The sequence below is a fragment of the Anguilla rostrata genome, chromosome 8 (assembly GCF_018555375.3).
Source record: "Anguilla rostrata isolate EN2019 chromosome 8, ASM1855537v3, whole genome shotgun sequence".
NCBI lineage: Eukaryota > Metazoa > Chordata > Actinopteri > Anguilliformes > Anguillidae > Anguilla > Anguilla rostrata.
In genome coordinates, this window is record NC_057940.1 from 52,376,245 (window position 1) to 52,395,454 (window position 19,210).

At 38.7% G+C, this 19,210-nt stretch overlaps 2 protein-coding genes across 8 annotated transcripts in view; one reads left to right on the forward strand and one right to left on the reverse strand.

The window, feature by feature from the left end:
* LOC135262000 (CD209 antigen-like) overlaps positions 1 to 19,210 on the reverse strand; it is a 104,991-nt gene that overhangs the window by 3,880 nt on the left and 81,901 nt on the right. The window lies entirely within an intron of this gene.
* LOC135262003 (integrin alpha-L-like) overlaps positions 1,090 to 19,210 on the forward strand; it is a 43,431-nt gene continuing 25,310 nt past the window's right edge. The window contains exons 1-10 of one of the 2 annotated variants that reach the window (XM_064348752.1): positions 1,090 to 1,258; positions 4,939 to 5,069; positions 5,567 to 5,709; positions 6,606 to 6,756; positions 8,244 to 8,382; positions 12,559 to 12,648; positions 13,428 to 13,499; positions 16,000 to 16,071; positions 17,874 to 18,025; positions 18,437 to 18,916. In XM_064348752.1, the coding sequence (XP_064204822.1) occupies positions 1,177 to 1,258; positions 4,939 to 5,069; positions 5,567 to 5,709; positions 6,606 to 6,756; positions 8,244 to 8,382; positions 12,559 to 12,648; positions 13,428 to 13,499; positions 16,000 to 16,071; positions 17,874 to 18,025; positions 18,437 to 18,553 (1,149 nt within the window). In that variant the 5' untranslated portion in view covers positions 1,090 to 1,176 and the 3' untranslated portion in view covers positions 18,554 to 18,916. Of the gene's footprint in view, positions 1,259 to 4,938; positions 5,070 to 5,566; positions 5,710 to 6,605; positions 6,757 to 8,243; positions 8,383 to 12,558; positions 12,649 to 13,427; positions 13,500 to 15,999; positions 16,072 to 17,873; positions 18,026 to 18,436; positions 18,917 to 19,210 lie in introns of those variants that run through there. The other variant, XM_064348751.1, reaches the window with a different exon arrangement.

The following is a 19,210-nucleotide window of genomic DNA, read 5'->3' on the forward strand; positions in this document are numbered from 1 at the left end:
AGATCACTTTTTTCAAAATGGCTGTATTGACATGCACACGAAGTCTGTAGTGGGATTATTTGAAAATGCTATAGTAAAACTGCACGCAATTTGGCTAGGATGTAGAACAGGACCCCTTCAGCGAGGAACAAGTGTGTGAATTTTCTGAACTTTTCATTTTGGAGAGATATTTCAATCCAAAAATTCATTTTTTCCAATTGACCTCTATTGGATTACATGGAAAGTTTGAATTAGGATTATTAAAAAATGCTACAGTAAAATTTCACAGAAATGTGGTAGGCTGAAGACCAGGACCCCTTCTGCCAGGAACAAGTGTCAGAATTTTGTGAACTTTTACATTTGGAGAGAAATGCTTGTCCAAACTTTCGTATTTTTCAATTGGTGTCTATTGGGTGTCTATTTCATGGAAAGTTTGAGGTGGGATTATTAAAAAATGCAATAGTAAAATTTCACAGAAATGGGGTAGGATGTACACCACTTCACTTCTGCCGTAATTAAATGTCAAATTTTCAGACTTTTAAATTTTGATGAGAAATGGCCATCTAATAATTTTTCAATAGGATTTTATTCATATATTTGTTTATATAGACAGTTTGGAGTTTTATTTTAATATGGTGCAGTGATTTTTCGTCCACAACATTTCAGATGCGCATTATTTCCTGTTCTCTCATATACACCTGATGCAATGGTGAGACCATTAGATTTTGAGGAGAAAACAAAATGCGTGACACTGATCTGTCCATAGTACTTAAAAGACATGTGAAGTGAACGTAACATAATTAAAAATAGTTTTTTTTATAATTCTCATTACTACCTTTGTTCAATTTCTCTCTTGATCCGTATCTCTCTTTTAGAAGCAAATTATAACCTTTGCAAATACGTAAGGAAGACCGCGAAACCGTCCAATCATATAACGCAACCGATTTAAGGTGGACCGGAAATTTCGAATCGGGAGCTGCGAATAGGGAGCCAACTTCAGCATCGTGCGTGAGCACACAGAATTCGGGTGCTTAGGAAACGACTAATAGGCGGGGAACTGTACGCGTGGGTGTGATCGCTTTTAAAACAAGGCAGATAATCAGGGTGAGTCATTCATATGGAAGCACTGCAAACGTGAACACATTCTGTTTTTGTCCCAGAGAAACTCAGGGAACTTTGGGGTGGTTTCAGGACACGATGGATTCAAAAATGGTCTCTCTGTTGTATGGGATTATTCTTGTGACTGGAATGAATATCGCTGGCACATACGCGCAGAGAGGTAATAATTTAAACACTGCTTTTCTCGGTCAATTATTTTTAGCGATATATATCAATATATATCAGTGCCAGTTGCCCGAGAGTGGGGCATGGGCTTGCAAGACCAAGGAATAATAACTACCATCAATATACTGTTACCATTTGACAAGCTGGAGGCATTGAATGTCTTCTGACCTTTGCATATAAAAACACTTTGAAAGGGTAACGGTTGGTTAAGAAAGATCTATCTCTGTGTCTGCTGTGCCACATCACCAGCAGTTTACATATTACTATTCATGAATGTATGGAAGGGATCTCAATGTCTTCTAGTGCGCTCAGTGCTGCTACTACACTGGGAGCTGAAACACCCAAAGGAAGTATGCCGAATTGAGTTGTATCCTGTATCTTGGACCGGTGCTAAGCAGAACACACCCTTATGTTTGGAGGGTTCTACTGTCAAAATGACACCCTTTTACAGGAGAGGTAACTTTTTAAACTTTTGTGGTGTGCACACTTGTGTATTTTGGGGTTGAGCTTTTGTGCTATTCTAGATACTATTCTGGAACGGAGTGTAGCACAGTGGGTAAGGAACTGCGCTTGTAACCGAAAGGTCGCAGGTTCGATTCCCCGGTAGGACACTGCCGTTGTACCCTTGAGCAAGGTACTTAACTGAAATTGCTTCAGTGTATATCCAGCTGTATAAATGGATACAATGTAAAATGCTATGTAAAAAGTTGTGTAAGTCGCTCTGGATAAGAGCGCCTGCTAAATGCCTGTAAAAGATACTGCCCTTATGTCTGTTACACACGTCTTCAGCAGTTGGGATTCTACTGAGAGAAGAATTCGCTGACTGAATTGTTTACTGTTTTCCTATTGGTGAATTAGTTGTGATCATGCATGTTTGTTTGGTTTTGACCTTTTATGTGATTGGCTGCGCAGTTTGGTTTGTTACATTGTTGTAAATTGATGTCTGGGCTGGAATGGTTACAAGAGAAAACAAAACGGTTAGAGATCCTCCTTGGTGAGGGTTGGAGCCAGGGAGAGTTGGGAGAAGGACGGAGTAGGTTGGTGAGACTTAACGACGGGCAAATGCGCAGCCGAATGTCTACAATTCAGAGAACAGACTGTGCTCGTACCCTGGAGAGACCCTACCAGGAGATCGACTCTGGCGTTTCTCAAAGGATTGTCTCCAATGCTGGAATCTCCAAGTTCTTCCTCGCCAATTCTCTGGAGAACTGTGTAGGCAGCCGTGAGTACGATGACCACAGGTGCCCCAAGGCCACGGAGAAGCGTGCCAAAAGGTTTAATCTTATTGCCCATTTGCATACGTTTTTTATTTTGTGAATGTGTTTAGATGTATATGGATTAGGGAAGTATTTTGTTCATTGGTTACGAAGGCTATGTGAAGTAGAACAATTTCTTTTAAAACTTACTTATGGATTACCTGGTTTGTGGGTTTTGTGATTTATATGGGGACTCGTGTATATTGTTTTAATTTCACCAAAGTTAACTACGTGGTAACTTTTGGTTATAGGGTAGCTCATAGCAAATTCTACAAAGTCTACATTGCTAGTGAAGTTTGGATGTCACCGTCTCGTTTCCATCCAGGAAAGAATTAAATTTAAATACTAGATGAGAATTTGTTCTTTACCTCTGCTGGTACAAATTAGATTGATTAGACATGATTTGGAAAGGCACACACCTGTATATGTAAGGTCCCACAGCTGACAGTGCATGTCAGAGCAAAAACCAAGCCATGAAGTTGAAGGAATTGTCTGTAGACCTCCAAGACAGGATTGAATCGATGTACAGATCTGGGGAAGGGTGCAGAAAAATTTCTGCAGCATTGAAGGTCCCGAAGAACAGTGGTTCCTGTTCTTGTCAGTTCTTGTTTGATGTTTGACTGCCCCTGTCAGCAGTGTTGCCCTGCAGTCATTCCCCATTACGGTAATATCAGTGACAAAAGCTCCATCAAAGATTCAAATCTCGCAATGTACAACTTACTGTAACAAACTTTTAAGAAATAAAAACAGATGCAGTAACAACATTTTAGTGATGCAATTCAAGTATGCTCTATTTCTAACAATGTTCAGTCAAAGGCAAAAAAAGCCTGTTCTTTCTTTCCGTGATGGTCTGAATTAAGCGAGTAAATCCACCAGCCTGTTAATGTATTCAATTTATAGGCTGTTCCTAGTAGCCAGCAAGTACCCATAGTTTTTTTTTTAAACAGGCATTTGTTACTGTTGCTATGGTTGCGCATGTTATTTAAATCTGCTGTGATGGGATCTAATTAATTTAATAAATGAATGTAAAAAATCTCTTCTTCTTACACTTTTTTTCCCAGTTTTTTGTGATTTTCATCAACTTTGTATTTCATTAAAACCGATCATGTCACAGCTGTTCTCAACCTGGGTGTCACTGAATGAGTGATGAAGCAGAGGTTACTATGTTGATTGAAATCCTACCTCACTGAGAAATTGCATAAAGCAGATACAGGATTATACTTTTGAAAAATGTGTCAATTTCAAATTGCAATCTGTATCATATGGAAAGGGCAAAATATCTTATCATAACCTCCAAGGTATTTCATGACTTTCGTGGTGTGGACATGTTTAGAAAGAATTGAAAAACTATAGCTTAAAGGCATACTATGCAGGATTTTTAGCCTTGCTGTGGTCCTGTGTTTACAATCAAAGAAGTCTCCTCTGTCTTCAACCCCGCCCACCCACTTCAAGTACCCTACCTAACATAGCAAGCTGAATAGCTAGAGGTAACATTACTTACAGGTCCAGGAGAAACCAAGTGAACTCTGTGCTGCTTTTTGTCCCCTTAGCAAACTTCAGCTGATGCCACTGAAGAAAAGCTATTCCAAGGTTAACTCTAGTTCTTGAATGAACCCTGTCGGTTTGTCTTTTTGCTTCCCTGTATCTGGGTTTCTTCAGCTAGCTAGCAACAAACTCTCTACTAAAATCAGTTCCCAAACCATAGGATCTGTAGCCACACCCACTCCTCCCCACACAGAACAGAGTGCCACACCCAAAAACATCCTGAACACATTTTAGAATAACAAGTACAGGTAAAGGTCCACAAATTCAGTAAAATTGTGTGAAGACAAAGATTGCCGGTGCATCATAGATATGCCTTAGCATGGTTATTTTTACAATATTTTCAAGGTATTTGAACGCCTTTTTCAACATTTGAACACCTCTATCTATGAGCTTTTGTCAGACACTGAATACCAGCAAGGTCTTGGTCATTTTTTTATTGGCAGTCCTAGCCCATCGAGGTCACACCACTTAGTCTCACCTCTTGTTTGCCTGGGTTTTTTGGTGACTACAGCATGACAATTTGTGATCAACCTTTTTACACAGTTCCTAAACTTATAGCTCTTAAACCTCTCCAATTCATAGTAGCCGTGGAACTCGAGATTACAATTATACTATATTGTTTTTTCTTAATTCATATATGTTAATTACGATTTCTCCTTTTTACTGATTATCACTACAAGCATTGTATCAAATGTTTGTGTACTCATTTTTTCACCATTGTAGAGTAACGCTTTGCATTTAATATTTGTAGTGTTATATTTATCTGTACAAGTTGTTTCTATTTGTGATTGCTTTCAGGTTTTTTAATGTTCTATAATTCTTCAGAAAAAAATCTGAATATAAAGGATTTCTGTGACATGTCTTGTTTACTCAGAATGCACTAAGAGGAAAGTGGACCTTGCCTTCCTGTTTGATGGGTCAGAAAGCCTGACAGCACGCGATTTTAAGAAGAACAAAGACTTCATTGCTGACATGATGAAGACACTTTCAAATGCCCCTATACAGGTCTACACACTTGCACTATATTATGTGTACACCATACACGGCAGCCACTTCATTGTCATAATTTGCTAAAAAAATGAAGTGGCTGCACCTGCAGATTTGCTTCTTCAGGTGCACATGAAGTGCTTTCTTTGACTCAGCAATAAAAGCAGCAGTTGATGTCACATGCATTAGAGGACACACACATTAGTAGCAAGTAGCAAGATCTTGAAGAAAAAATTTTTCTATTGATATCTCCAGCATTCAAACCTCACAGTCATAAAGGTCACACAGTCAACCACACACTGGAATGTGATGCTGATTGCCAAATTTTACTTTACTAATGGACCAACTGAAATTAGCAGATGATGTGTAGCTTGAAATATGAGAACAATCAATCTGGATAATATGGAGTGATGGAGAAAGTGCATGGACCTTGTGGAATAATGTGGAATAATTGTCATGTGGAATAATTGTCATTAAATTGTTATTTCATGAGAAGCTTCTTTTAAATTTTTCAGTTTGCAGCAATGCAGTTTTCGAAGAAGTCCCGCACTGTTTTCACCTTTAAAGACTACCAGGAAAAGACAGCATTGGATCTCTTAGAAAAGGAACAACACATGAAGGACCTCACCAACACATATGGTGCAATGAACAATGTTCTGTGAGTCACTTTTTTCTTAGATGGCTAAAATCAGTGTGTGTCAGTGTTGTTTATGCTGAATAGATATTGTGATAGCCTTAGTCCTGGGGCCTCATTTATAACACTTCACGAAGGTTCTACACCAGAAGGTGAAGCGTGCACAGAAGAAGAGAAGTGCATACAGTCAAAAATATCCTGATTTATAAAACCGTCTGTTCAATCACCTCCATGCAATTTTCTCTTTAAAAATCACAATCAAATTGAAGTTTTTAGTACATGCATGGGCCTTGTATCCTGCCTTGTTAACTCCCACAATGAACCATAAAAGGTTAATGGACAGCCCATTGTGAATATGGACATGCATATACAGTAAATCAGCTTCTCATTCCAATGAAATGTCAGGGAGAATGGAAATTCTCCCTGACATTTCACAGCAACACAAAGAGCAACTTCACGGAGTGTGAAATGGAGATGGTTGTTACGGAGGAAGAGGTCAGATGTGCCATATTGTTCAGTGGAAATAGTTCTGGCATATCTATCAATGACACGGTAACAGCATCATTGGAGAACAAGTGCCAAATAGCCAGTTGTGCCCCCCTCCCCCAGTTTCAAAGGTTAGTCTACCATAACCAGGAATTTATAATAATTGGTGCGATGAATTGAGTCGTGACACTTACCAGCCCGTGATGAGACATTCAAAATCCAATACAACATCATACAATAAGATAGTTGCAAAAATGAGAGACAGATACATTCACACAAAGCATGCAGATATTATATCCATGTAAATATCTCCCCAACCCCTTACCATCAAATTAAAATCACATTGTTGGACCTCACACTTTGCATTTGAATGGATTCTGTGATAAAACATTCACATGAAGTAAATACATTGTATAAAATTTCTTATGTTGCAGACAGAGTATTTTGAACAGCACAACAGCTGGTGCCATTCCAGATGCTACAAAGGTTCTAGTCATCATCACAGATGGAAATCCATCTGACAAGGATTGGAAAAAGGTCGTCAAAACTATGGATGACAGGCATATCACCCGTTATGTTATTGGGGTAAGATATGTGTAAGAATTTTTTTTCTGATATGTGAATTTACCATATCCAAGAGCGACTTACAAGATATTTAACAGAAAATTGATTATTTAGTTTGTGAGGGGAAAAGCTAAGCAGCCTTGGAAACATGTTTGTCCCTGCAAACAAGACTACTGCAAAATACGCATACATATCTTTGGAAAAGTGGCACTGAAAATGGACTCAAACTCAAAATACTGATGACTGAAACAAAAATTTTTCAAGTAAAAATGATGTGACATTTTCAAAATATAAAGACTAGATTATTCCTTTAAATTAAAGGCTTAACAAACCAGAGAATGTATGTAGCCAATTGCTGTGCAGTCTGTACGTGATACATTTTTTGTTATTTTGGCTCTGAATTCCAGCGCGTTGTATTTGAAATTAAACAATGTATGAAAGATTAAAGTGCAGATTGTCAGCTTTAATTTGAGGGTATCCATATTAGGTCATCTGTGTGGGAAAGTGGACCAAATGTAATTAGATAAATAAACTATCCCAATAAAGTAATCATATTTATTACTTGATTGCAATTACTATCCTTTGCATTCAATGACCTCCTGAAGTCTGCAGCCCATAGACATCACCAGATGCTGGGTATTTTCCCATGGTGCTCAGCCAGGCCTGTGCTGCAGTCACCCTCAGTTCCTTTTTTGTTTGTTTTGGGGCTTTTGCCTTCAGTCTTGTTTTCAGCAGGTGAAATACATGTTTAAGTGGATTCTGCTTGGGCAACTGATTTGGCCAGCCAAGAACATTTCCAGTTTTTGGCTCTGGTCCAGGCATTTGGCTGGATCTGAGCAGATAAGATTTCTGAAATTCTTCCTGCTGCTGCCACAAGCAGTCACAGCATAATTTTTGGTATCGTTGTTCCATAAATCTATGGGTTTTATCTACTTAAAAAAAAATGTTTTTTTTTTTTTGGAAAACTCTAACCCATTCTGTTCCTGGGGCTGACCAATGGCTTCCATTTTGTGGTGAACCCCCACATTGCATTTTACATTGCACATATTATTTTCAAGAAAGGGAGGACTTCCTTAAAAATATAAACATTGTTTTCCCCAACATCCAAAGTATGAGTGACTCCAAAATTATCTATAATATTAGCAGAAGGGCCTATAGCCCCACAAACAGCTAAACATGTAGCCACATGCCACAAGATGATGGACATAAAGCGAACACTCTGCATTAAATATTTATATTTGAAAAATGTATTATTTACTGTTAATTGTTTTTTTACATTGTGAACATGTTTTTTAATATTGTTGTTTTTGTTATTATTATTATTATTATTATTATTATTATTATTATAGTGCTGTGGGTCATACTTGCATGTTGCATATGTGGTTTCCATGTTTCTGTGTATTGTATGTGTTGCTTTGGAAATATGACTTGTTGTCCTGCCAATAAAGCACATTGAAATTGAGAGAGAGGGAGAGGGAGAGGGAATAATTCAGTCTCTTATTTGGCAGGTTGGGAATGTCGCCCGGGAGACACTGACAGCCCTGTCATCACATCTCTCAAACAAGAATACTACCTTCCCCATGAATGACTACGATGGACTGAAGGGAGTCTTGGATAGTCTACAGAAACAGATCTACAACATTGAAGGTATTATCATATTAAGTATCCACTCATGGAATACGCTGGTTATTACTTAATTTTTTGTCTTTATGTCTCTAATCAACAGTTAAATACTTGGCAAGACACATTTCTAAGCTGTCTGCAGTTCCAGAAGTCATGTAACACGAAACGTGTAAACTTGGCTCTGAAGACTTAGGACTTGCCTTCCAGTAGCCTGCATTCTCAGGGCTTTTATAGAACTAATGTAATTATTCATTTCTGTTGTGTGGACCTCTGTATGAAGCTGTTAAAAAAAATGATGCTCGCCAGGTTTAAAGTGTTCTATAAATTGCCAGTAAGTGTTTGCATGACTGGCCTATAGATCTTTATTGTATTTTAAAATGTCACTATGTTAATTGTTCAAAACAAGCTTGTGTCTTATGAGATCATTTTTGCTTTACCTAGCTTTATGCATTTGACACTTGGCAGGATTAATACAATGGCAAATCACAGCATAAAGAAAAGCCACACATTCTCTCACGCATCTGTATTCTCAATTGTCACCTTCTCTTTTGTTTGTTTTGGTTTGGAACCACTGGCAAGTGTAAGAGATGGTTACTATCATTTAGTGCATTTATTTTCCCCAATGCCTCAAATTCCATTATTGTTGTAGTGAGGTTTATTCATATGAATGGAGTTTCAACAACCAATCAGAATTCGGTATGTCAGTAGAGCCCAACTTAATGAAATAACATTGACACTACAATGGTTTGAAAATGATATATATATATATATAGGTTATGATAATTAATTTGTGCATAGGCTAATTCAAAACAATGATTTGCATAATATGATGAATTATATTATGCAATTCTAATAAGAGGAAATTATAATTTTGCAATGGCTAAATATAAGAGTTTGGCAGTACTACCATTTAACAAAGGTAAGTTTGTGTTATGGTTTAGTGACATGCTACTCTATGTTACGTGGTTAATTTGTTATATCAGTCTCATAAAATAAAACTTTAACAACGTAAAACTACAAGGTCAGGGAATTTGCTATTCCTGAACAACATATGCACAACAAACAAAACACAACAACAAACAGCAGTAAAATAACCTAATCAGGTAATTCAAATTTTACGCTGTAGTATAATTTCATGTCAGTGTTAAATAAAATGTCTTTCAATACTAACGATGATAATAAGAGAGGCCAGTAGGGTTGGGTTGGTTTCTGGTTTTGCCGGTCCGGTCCGATCCGATGTATGAGCTTAAACGGGTTTGATTTTATGCGAACCGACTGAACTGGCATTTGTCATTATGAGATGTTCTGGCAAATTAAAAAGTAGCCTACATCAGCAACCTGTGCCGACGGCGCTAAAATCCAACTTGTATTGCATTAGTAATAAGCAATATGACAACGTGATTAACATAATATTATGTTTGCTTATAAACAGAGCCACTAGTGTCTGAGTGCAAAAAAACAAAAGATTACATTACATTACATGCATTTGGCAGACGCTCTTATCCAGATCGACGTACAACAAAGTGTAGCCTATAACCATAACCAGGAACAAGTGTGTCGAAAACCCTAGAGAGAAGTACCGTTCCAAGTGCAGGGAACAACAGCATAGTTAAGCTTGGACCCTGTAGGTTAAACTGGCCTAGTAGTTAGTTAATGCACTCATCTTAAGTCAACTACGAAACAGCTACCTACAACCCTAAGCTTACAGTCCCTTTAGAGATTACAGGGAGGTAGGGAGGGATGGGGAGAGGTGCAGCCTGAAGAGGTGAGTCTTCAGTTGTGGCTTGAAGTGGGTCAGTGTCTCAGCTGTTCTGACCGGGGAGGTCTATCCACCATTGTGGGGCCAGAACAGACAGGAGACGTGTTCGGGAAGCGCAGGTGCGAAGAGGGGGAGGTGCCAGGCGTCCTGAGGTAGCGAAATGGAGGGATCTGGCTGGCATGTAGGGTTTGAAGATCTTGTGGAGGTATGCTGGGGCTGATCCCTTGACTGCCTGGTATGCTAGCACCAATGTTTTACATTTGATGCAAACGTTTACAGTGAGACAGATGCTGTTCTTCATTTTCAAAAAATAGTTTATTTGTTTCCATGGAGGACCACATTGGGAAGTCAGAAATAATTTCATGAGATGTCCTCTGGGCTCAAATATGCCATACGTTATATTTCGTGCAATTTATGTTTTTTTTAAAATCACAAATCCAACAGAAACCACATATTTGGACATGTTTTAGTAGAAATTTTCTTGTAAATTACAAGCACTACAGGTTCCAGTGATGCACTTCTACTGCTGTTACTGTACAAACGAGCATGATTGTGATAATGTTTTGTGTTCGTTGTTTTATATCCTATGTCTATATTAATAACAGATTTTGAGCGTTTTATGTCTACTGTAGGTGTAAAAATGAATCCTCACTGAGATCAATATAGTTTTATTTGTTACACAAAATAATAAAAATGTATATTCTAAAAAAATGTATTATTTTGCCCTCCGGAAGGACATATCTATCACACCTCTTGCATGGTGACTTGTCCAACATTGATAAAATAAACTTCAGCAGGTGGGCAGAAATGATAATGTTGAAATTTAGTTTACACCATACAGCATATTGAGAAACACTGGGTTAGAAACTTTGTTCCATTAACTGTTCAAAATCTTTTGACAAATTTGGCTGAAACTTCAGCTGAAACCTATTTTGTTCCTGAGGACAGTTTGGCAAAACAGTAATTTGATGGGTGGTCCGGGCCAAAAACTACGGTTTGGGTTTTCCCCGATACTGCTTCAGGATTACGGGGAGAATGTTTGGGGCAGGCAGACCTGTTATTTTTTGTGACAGATGTATGACCTTCAAGACTTTTTGACCGGTGGAAACAGGCGAGGCTGGAAAAGTAGCAGTCGCATGGTGTTCTTAAGCGTTTTCTCACTTTGTTACGGCTTGGTCTGGACGGGCAATTAGCCAGATCATGAGTGTGCCTTTGTGACTCATGGCTGTGTGCAGGGTTAGTGAAGAGGGTACCGTAAAATCTACAAGGCAAGCATTGTAAAACACACGGCCAAGTCATTTAAGCTTTTATTCAACTTGTTTTTGATATCAAGAATTCAATTTCAACTAGTTATAATTCAAATGCTTGATATCAAGAATTCAATTTTAACTAGTTACAATTTAAAATGCTTGATATCAAGAATTCAATTTTAACAAGAAATAATTTGAATTCCTGATGTCAACAATTCCATTTTAACTTGTTAAAATAAGTGTTCTTGATATCAAGAATTGAATTTCAAATAGTTCTAATGTTAATGAGCTTCATTGACATGGGTCAGTGAAACTCCCCTGTCCTACTAATGTGGAAAATTGTATCAGAGAATGATTTATCTCAAGACTAAACATTTCTGGCATGACCTGATTTTCCTGAAATCTGAAATGTTTGACATTGTGAGGCCTAATTGAATGACACTTAATTTTTTTTTTTTAAACAACAATTTACAAACAATAATTTGGGATTTCTAAAATACACATACATAATATTAGGTTTTGGTTTTTAAATGATATATGATGTATTTTCTGCTGAATACTGCTTTATACAGCTTAACTAACACAAGGATTTAATGCAAAATAAATGCCATCTTAATTTTGGAAGGATTTTGACTTTTGAACCACGCAAATAGATAGTTTGACAGACAGACAGACCGAGACACAGAGATAGATAGATAGATAGATAGATAGATAGATAGATTGTTTGATTGATTGATTGACCTGGTGTAACATTGATATATAACTCATGTTATGCAGGTGCAGCCTGGCCCTGCTAGTTGTACTCTGCTAGTTGTACTCTGCCTTGCTCTGCTGGGTGGTCTCACTGCCCTGGGGATCCTGTGTGAGTGTCACCAGCTTCCCTCTAGTCACCTTCTTACCAGAGTAACCCTCCTCTGAGCCACTACTATAATACTTAACAAAAACAACAAAAACAACAATAATAATAATAATAACAGTAATATAATAATAATAATAATAATAATAAAAATAATTATTAATAATAATAATAATAATAATAATAATAATAATAATCATTCTCATGACAGATGGTATCACACAACTGAAGTTTCATTGGACTACAACATTAACTTTTAAACGGCCAAACAACGGTAAATATAAATCTTCTAATTCAAATTCCCACCATTTCTTAAATCTGCCTTCCTGCCACAGACTTTCAGAAAAGCAACCGATTGGACGCCCTGGAGGAGGAGAACAGGGAACTCTCCATCTCGCTGTCATCTGTGGAGCAGAGGCTAGCAGGTCAGTCTGAAATCGCAGACTTGTGGCTGAACGCATACATGTGAAGAAGCACACATACGCCTAACTTTTAAAGGCCAAACTTAATTTAACAAGAACACTGTACATTTATAAACTTCAGTTCTTAACGTACTATTTGAGGGGTAGATCTTGGAGAGGGAAAGGCTCACGGGTCACTTGGAAAAAGCTAATAGAAAGGCACATTGTTCATTTTCCTTTAGTGGTGCAGAATGTCCTATCCATTGCCTTCCAGATCACATACAAGACCAATGTTTATATGACCAGTGCTACCCACTGAACCGCCATGCCTCATATATATATATATATATATATATATATATATACATACATATATACATATATCAATCCATCCATCCATTATCTATACCCGCTTATCCTGAGCAGGGTTGCTGGGGGTGTGGAGCCTATCCCAGCATGCATTGGGCATGTCCACGTAAATTTCTTACGGGTACTCCGGTGTCCTCCCACAGTCCAAAGACATGCAGGTGAGCTAATTGGAGACTCTAAATTGCTCAAAAGATTGGCAGCCTGTCCAGGGTGTATTCCTGCCTCTCGCCCAATGCATGCTGGGATAGGCTCCAGCACCCCCCGCGACCCTGCTCAGGATAAGCAGGTATAGGAAATGGATGGATGTATATTTATATATAGATTTTTATTATATATATCTAAATAAGTCTAAATATTTACAATAGATCCAGAAAAATACAGACTTATGAAAAATCTGAGTTATGGTGAATAATATTCCTCTTTATATGACACAGTAACCGAAAGAAAGTTGGAGGAACTGCAAGTGAGACACAGAAATGCGTCAGAAACACTCTCTACTTATCGAGGTAAGAGAACTGATGCTACATTTTATTAACTTTTTATTTTTTATCTATAAAATAAAAACACAAAGTGTCTTAGTAAGGTGTTTGGAAACCACGAGCTGCCAGAAAAGCTTCAATGCACCGTGGCATAGATACTACAAGTCTCTGGAAGTCCGCTGGGGGGGTGGAACATTCTTTGTCAAGATATTTCTTAATTTGGTGTTTTGATGGCGGTGGTGGAGAGCGCTGTCTAACAGGTTGGCCCCAAAATTTCCCACAGGTGTTCATCTGGGTTGAGATCTTGTGACTGCGAAGGCCATAGCAGGTGATTTAGATCATCTTAGTACTCATCAAACCATTCAGTGACCCCTCGTGCCCAGTGTATGGGGGCATTGTCGTCCTGGAAGACACCACTCCCGTCAGGATAGAAATGATAGGATAAAGGAGAGAAACTCAGAATAGCTTTGCATTAATTTGCAGTGGCCCTTCTCTCTAAGGGGACAAGTGGATCCAAATCATGCCTCCCGCAGCATAGAGCCACCAGCCCCCCTCAGTGTAGGAGTCAAGCATTCAGTGTCACAAGTGCACTCACCCACTTATCGAGAATTTGAAGGATGACTCATCTGATCATATCGCCTTTTTTACACACCTCTATAGACCAGTGCCTGTGGTTTTTGCACCGTCAAACTCACATAAAACAAAGATGCCAACCACAAAGTTGTCATAAAGTTGCTGTATTTGCTGAAATAGCATCACGTTTACTTTATTGAGTGTGGCACTGGAGCGTTTGTGATGACTCATTTTAAACAACTCAGGATTTCTCCTAAGTTTTCAGAGGGCTTAGGCGTTCTCAACTATATTTTGGAACGGAGTTTTTTTAATTTATTTTTTTTAATATGAAAAAAACGCTTTGACCAGCGGTTTTCATCAGAAATAGACGTTACGTGTGAACACAGCCTAACTTTGTTTAGCTACCAAGCCACGTTAGATACTAACGTTAGTTCTTTATGTAACATTGTCATAAATTTTTTCCCGTCCGTGAAAACTGGATTACTTGTTTACATTTTTGACAGATGTCGCTATGGTAAATCTATCGGTGTTTCCTACGCAGCACTTTCGACACAAGCAAAATCGAAAGCGCTATCCTAAAATTTATTCTTATCGTGAAGAGTGCCTGGCCCGCAACCGTAGTAATGTGTTAACACGGCGGCACAATTATATCGAGGAATACCATCTTTGGGAATAAAACTCTATATTCTGTAAATGCATTTAACCTACCATGCATACAAACGCTCGTCAATAACCCACTTATAATGCCATCATAGCGCGGAGTGTTTAAAACCATAAAGCCACCTCTCCGTTTTTTTTTTTGTTTTTCTTTTTTTTTGACAGCGCATCACCGTTGTTTTTACAGTCATTCTGGCATGCCTTTTTACGTTCATTCGGCTTAAGGCGCTCCGCAAAATCACTTAGGCACTGCCCCTTTCTAGGGTAGGGAAAACCCTGCAACCCAAGCGCTGCCTCCAACAGACAGTAGCCTAAATGCCCGTACATGTCTTTGCATGGGGGGGATGGCAAACTCAGACTTCTTGATAAGCTACTTCCCATTTTATTTGTACAAATGCAATGTTTTTAAAGTTAGTTGAAAATACTGAATTTTCAAATACAAAGTGTTTGATTTAATGGAATTATTTGAAAATACAACATAAGGCCAGTGGTGCAACATGCACAATTGCACCAAGCTGTTGAAAGACTTGAAAACCACTGGATATGTGTGTCTAACCTTACAAAAAGATGGAACTGCACATATAGCTGTTGAGCGCTCTGACAACAGAAAAAGAGGAAATACAGTAATAGGCCCCAATCTTTAAAAATATTGCATGGGTACAAATAAACTGGGAAGTAGCTTATCAAGAAGTCTGAGTTTGCTATCCCTCCCGCTCTCCCCCCCCCCCCCATGAAAAGACATGTACAGTCACTTAGGCTACTACCTGTTAGGGCAGTGCATGGGTTGTTTAAAATGAGTCATCACAAATGCTCCAGTGCCATGCTCAATAATTCTCCCCATCTGACATTTAGCAGATGCTAATAACAACATTTGATCAAAGTAGCCAATGGCAGGATTGAAAAATGAACATATGAGGAACTGCACATGTGATGCCGTTTCAGCCAATACAACATCTTTCTAACAACTTGGTTTGCATCTTTGTCTTGTTTGGAAGCTAGCTTGCTTGCTAACTAATAATAACATAAAATAATAAAAAACAAAAATGAATGTTTTTTCATATATATATATATATATATATATATATATATAGGTAAGAAGGTACAAAGCACAGAGGGTGACAGGTAGAGGAGGGATCACAGGTTAGAAGCTTCCATAACCTCCTGACCTCCTTGCATTTTGCCCCAAGCTTTAAACATTTGTTCACTGACTTTGCAAACTTGTTTTCATAAGACGTTCACTGTTCTTTGCTAATATGAGTGTGAGTGCACAAAGATTCTCTCTTCTCTCCTGCATCAGACATTAAGAGAAACTTGGAGGAGCTGCAAGTCAAGCATAGAGATCTGTGGAAAATTATTTCCCATTACAATGGTGAGTTTTTATGAGAAATCAGAATAATTTTTTGTGCCATCATGTTAAATGAGCTCTGATGTGTATGACGGAAAAATTTATGTGATTTATGTGTGTTACTTTTATTAAAGTAGCATTAGAAACGTAGCAAATGATTTTACGCTGCTCAGAAGTATGTACTCACAAATGGTCATTATAGCCAACAGCCTGGTTAGTACTTAATTGGGAGAATTGCTGGGAAAAGGTTGTATTGGTGGTGATAATGGTGCGCCAGTAGACATTCTGGTCTGTGTTTCCTCTTGACGAAGTGGAGACTACTTGTGGGCAGGGGGAAGTTTTTACTGGGGAACAGAGGTGCCACCAGGGATTTTGGCTCCATGAAAAGATCTCACATTGGGCCAGAAAATCCTGTACTCTAATATTTTTTGAGGCCTCCTATTAGTCAAGGCCTCATTTATTTGAACGTGATACTATACCCTAATGGTGTACCCTTATGCATTCAGATTTTTGTTTTTTTGCACTTTTTGGTGGGAAGTCTTGTAGACTTCTTGACAGAATTTGCTTCATGTGTTTGTGGTAGCAAAAAGGATAGCCCAAGGCTTAGTTTTTTTGTTTTTTTTTGTTAATTACTTTATTTACTTTGTGGAGGTTACACCATAGCCTTTTTATTTCGATATTTTTGAAGAGTTACAGTTTTCGTAAGAAATGACTTAAACTATGTTTCCGTTTAAATATTTCATTCTTTTTGGTTTATTTAAACCCATTTTCACCAGTCTTAATGACATAATCACTCCTGAGATACATAAATTTTAACCTTTTGGTGGCATGTTTTACGGTGTATTGTATTAAAGATTCTCTGCAACACAGCATCTTGCATTAATCCGCATGACCAGCTAAGCGTTTCTGAGAAAGTTTTTGGCCTGAAAGGAATATTACTGATAGAATCTTCGTTTCTAGACGTTCATCATTTTCGTTTTTTGAAGAAAACAAACACAAACTAAAGCTATTTTGGTTTTGGTATTGATTAGACAGAAACGGATGTACATCAGCATCGATACCATCTGTCATTGCAGCAAGAAGAGGTTACATAATCTCCATTCAATTTACAGTTTATATGTCAGCAGATTCCACTACCAGGCCTGATTTCTGTTTTTTTTTTTTTTGCATTTTGAAGAAAACCTTCCATAAAACAGGGAACTGAAACCATTTTGGTTTCAGTATTAATTTGACAGTGAGGCCCTGAGTAAGCTTTTTTTTCTCCAGAGTTCCAGCACCTTCTTTCAACAGTTCTCAGCAGGGTCCCAGGGCTAGCCTCCGGATAACGGGCCTCAGCTAGCACCTTTTTTTGTGTGGCCACTCTGAATGCGAAAAAAAAAGGTTACAGTTTTTTCAACTATTCAGAAAGGCGCTGTGCCCTTTTGAGAACTGAGAAGCTTAGAGGAAATGCCCTGACACAGGAAACAGACGAACACCGCTGTAAACTCGGACACCGCATTTGTGTATCGCAGCAAGCAGAGGTTATCTTTATTTAATGTAGAGAATATGCAGAATGTTATGCTTAAAGTGTGACAGTGTAGTATAATGGCTAAGGAGTTGGTCTTGTAACCTAAAGGTCGCAGGTTTGATTCCCTGGTAGGACACTGCTGTTGTACCCTTGAGCAAGGTACTTAACCTGCATTGCTCCAGTATATATCCAGCTCTATAACTAGATACAATCTAAGTCGCTCTGGATAAGAGCGTCTGCTAAATTCCTGTAATGTAATGTTAGCAGATGCCACTGTACCGTATTGATCTCTGGCCCCTTGTCTCTATATCACACACAGCTATGGATGGATGTGCATGCCTCACTGGATGGAGAATACACCAGGGAAAGTGTTACTTCTTCTCCACTGAGAAGATGCACTGGTCTCAAAGTCAGGAGTACTGCGCCTCGAAGGGGGCAAATCTGGTCATCATAAACAACCAACAGGAACAGGTGAAGGAAAAGAACCCGGCCAGTCAGGATCAGGAATGTCATGTGTCATGTGACAGTGGCAGAATCATGTCGTGTTCTCAGTTAATTGTGTCTTGTGAGTGATACAGTTGGATGGAACAGGGCAGAGGGAAGAAGTCAATATTTTGACACTTATTGTTTTTAAGCTTCTCTGGTAAAGGTACATTTTTTAATTTAATAAATAATTAAAATGCACTGTTGTATAGCCCTGCTTTGTTTTCATCACAAGGCAAGCGTTGCATGAAGGCAGAACGAGTTGAAATCGCATTGCATCAGAATTCTGTGTGAAAGCCTTGGTGATCAATAAGCTTTGGAGATATTTGTGTCGACCCACTTGGCACTGTTCAGATATTTTTTGAGTTAATCTCTTCATTCCTCTTTGTCGTTGAGCAGAATTTTGTGTCGTCCAGGATTAATGAGACGCACTGGATTGGGCTGAGCGACCGGGACACAGAGGGGCAGTGGGTCTGGGTGGACGGTACGCCTCTTGACAGAAGCGGAACCCAGTAAGGCCCCTGTGCATAATTCCCCTAATGCAGGGGTCTACAGCCCTGGTCCTGGAGAGCTGCAGGGTCTGCTGGTGTTTGTTTTCACCTTAAAATCAGCGACCGGATCAGCCCTGAGAAACCAGGGCCCAGTTTCACGAAGCAGGATTACCGGGTTAGCTGGAGAACTGCTCTGAGTAAAACCCGGAACCCTCCCAAACCTGGAACATGGACTGAAGTAAAAAGAGCTGTTCCAGGTTTCACTCAGCGCAGTTATCCAGCTAACTCAGGAATCCCGCTTTGTCCAATACCCTACAGGTGAGGTGCGTTATCTGTGTAACCGCTTGCCATATTTAATCAGCTGAGCACAGGGTAACAACAAAAACCAGCAGATCCTGTAGCTATCCAGGAAGGGTCGCCAACTCCTGCCCCAGCAGACTCTTTTTTAATTTTTTCTAAAAAAAATTTTTTAGTACCATTGACAGACAATTTAAATTGACCTATGCATTAACATTCAGTTTATGGGAATTACTGTTAAATACAGTATCAGGATAAAAATAATGTGAAGTACAATAAATAGGTGGGGCATGCTGGAGATTCTAAACCAGAGGGATACACTCTCGCCCCAGGAGAACCAAAGGCTGTGCACGTTGTGCTGTTATTCAGTTTATTTTCATTTGTG